General features: G+C 58.3%; 1 protein-coding gene across 1 annotated transcript; it reads right to left on the bottom strand.

Moving 5' to 3' along the window:
- Positions 1 to 434: 434 nt before the first annotated feature.
- Positions 435 to 1,021, bottom strand: TRAVEDRAFT_48092 (uncharacterized protein; the record flags this gene model as incomplete). Its single annotated transcript, XM_008040265.1, has 5 exons — positions 435 to 488; positions 538 to 614; positions 689 to 741; positions 809 to 880; positions 939 to 1,021. 5 exons carry the CDS (start codon positions 1,019 to 1,021, stop codon positions 435 to 437), a joined length of 339 nt encoding a protein of 112 aa, XP_008038456.1.
- Positions 1,022 to 1,252: the final 231 nt, after the last annotated feature.

Here is a 1,252-nt window from a genome sequence, read left to right as displayed (position 1 = left end):
CGTGTTGCATAGTTGTATTATTCACCATGCGGTACGGGCCCTTCACGACATCCACGACGCTCGCGCATGCGCCCCGGGCGCGACGAGCCACCCCAAACAGAGAGTCGACTGGGCACCGCCATGTCCGGACATCTGCGAGTGATGGAGGAGAGAACGAAGAAGGCGCTGGGGGAGGCGGCCGTGCTCGTACGTATCCTGCCGACTCTTCGTCGTGCATCGCCGACGTTCGAAGCCGCGCGTCGCACGGCAGAGGAGCTCAATTTCCTCCCCGTGTAGCACGCGCCCTCGGAGCCGGCTCCCTGTAGTGATCGGTGAGCTACGCAGCGAGCGAAGACATCGCGCGACTCTTTGAGGCCCGGACAGAAGTGTAACTGAGTTGAGCCGCCGCGTCTTCCGTTCGCTGACGTCCTTGGGAGACGACCGCTGCGTCGCGCTCATAGAAACTTCACCAGTGCCGAGGTGTCCTTGGTCACGGAGAGTGACGTGTTCTGCGTACAATGAGCACGAAGAGGAAATGCAGAGTGGGTATGGGCGTACCGTGCGCGTGTTTGCGGCCCATGCTAGAACACGGTGGATGAGTCCATGCACGTCCGCAAAACGTATCCAGAGGGCACCTGCGGGGAAAATTACACAAATTCACGGATAGTGAGCGTCCCTGGCCCAAGAAAGGCGGACAAGACGGACGTACCGGACAGGACCAGCAAATCATTCGCGTCGATGTTGTTGATCTTAACGAACTCGCTTCGTTGCATAGATACTGGAAGTCTGTGTGCAGATACCGAGTACCGGTGCGTACCACACGATCTACAGCTCCCTGGACATGTTCGCGGCGGGATCCGCCATGTTCTCTGTGAGCGATTTGAGCACGAACAAGTTGACGCTGATAGCACAAGCATGAGCGGGTAGACAGACAGAGGACGAGACGAGTGCGAGCGTACGGGACCCAGAGCTGTGTGATCGCAGATGCGGACACGCATGTTGTGGCTAAATCGGCCGTATACACGCGTAGAGGATCTACCATCGAAGCTCAATGGAAGTTACAGGTGCCGGAAACGCGGGATGACTTACGAAGGCTTGACAGAGATACCTCTGGAGTCTCAAGCGATACCTTTGCGGATGAACGAGCAGAGCAGCGGTCAGGCGCAGGTGCCCTTGTAGGGACAGGAACAGGGTGGGAGGCACGAGGGGCGGAGATACATCGAAGATTGCTCAAATCTCCAGGGAGGCTTCCGCAAGCGGTGCGACGAGCGAA

This window comes from Trametes versicolor (genome assembly GCF_000271585.1).
Source record: "Trametes versicolor FP-101664 SS1 unplaced genomic scaffold TRAVEscaffold_6, whole genome shotgun sequence".
NCBI classification, from domain to species: Eukaryota; Fungi; Basidiomycota; class Agaricomycetes; order Polyporales; family Polyporaceae; genus Trametes; species Trametes versicolor.
Note: the sequence above shows the minus strand (reverse complement) of the source record. Positions and strands in the feature narration are given on the sequence as shown.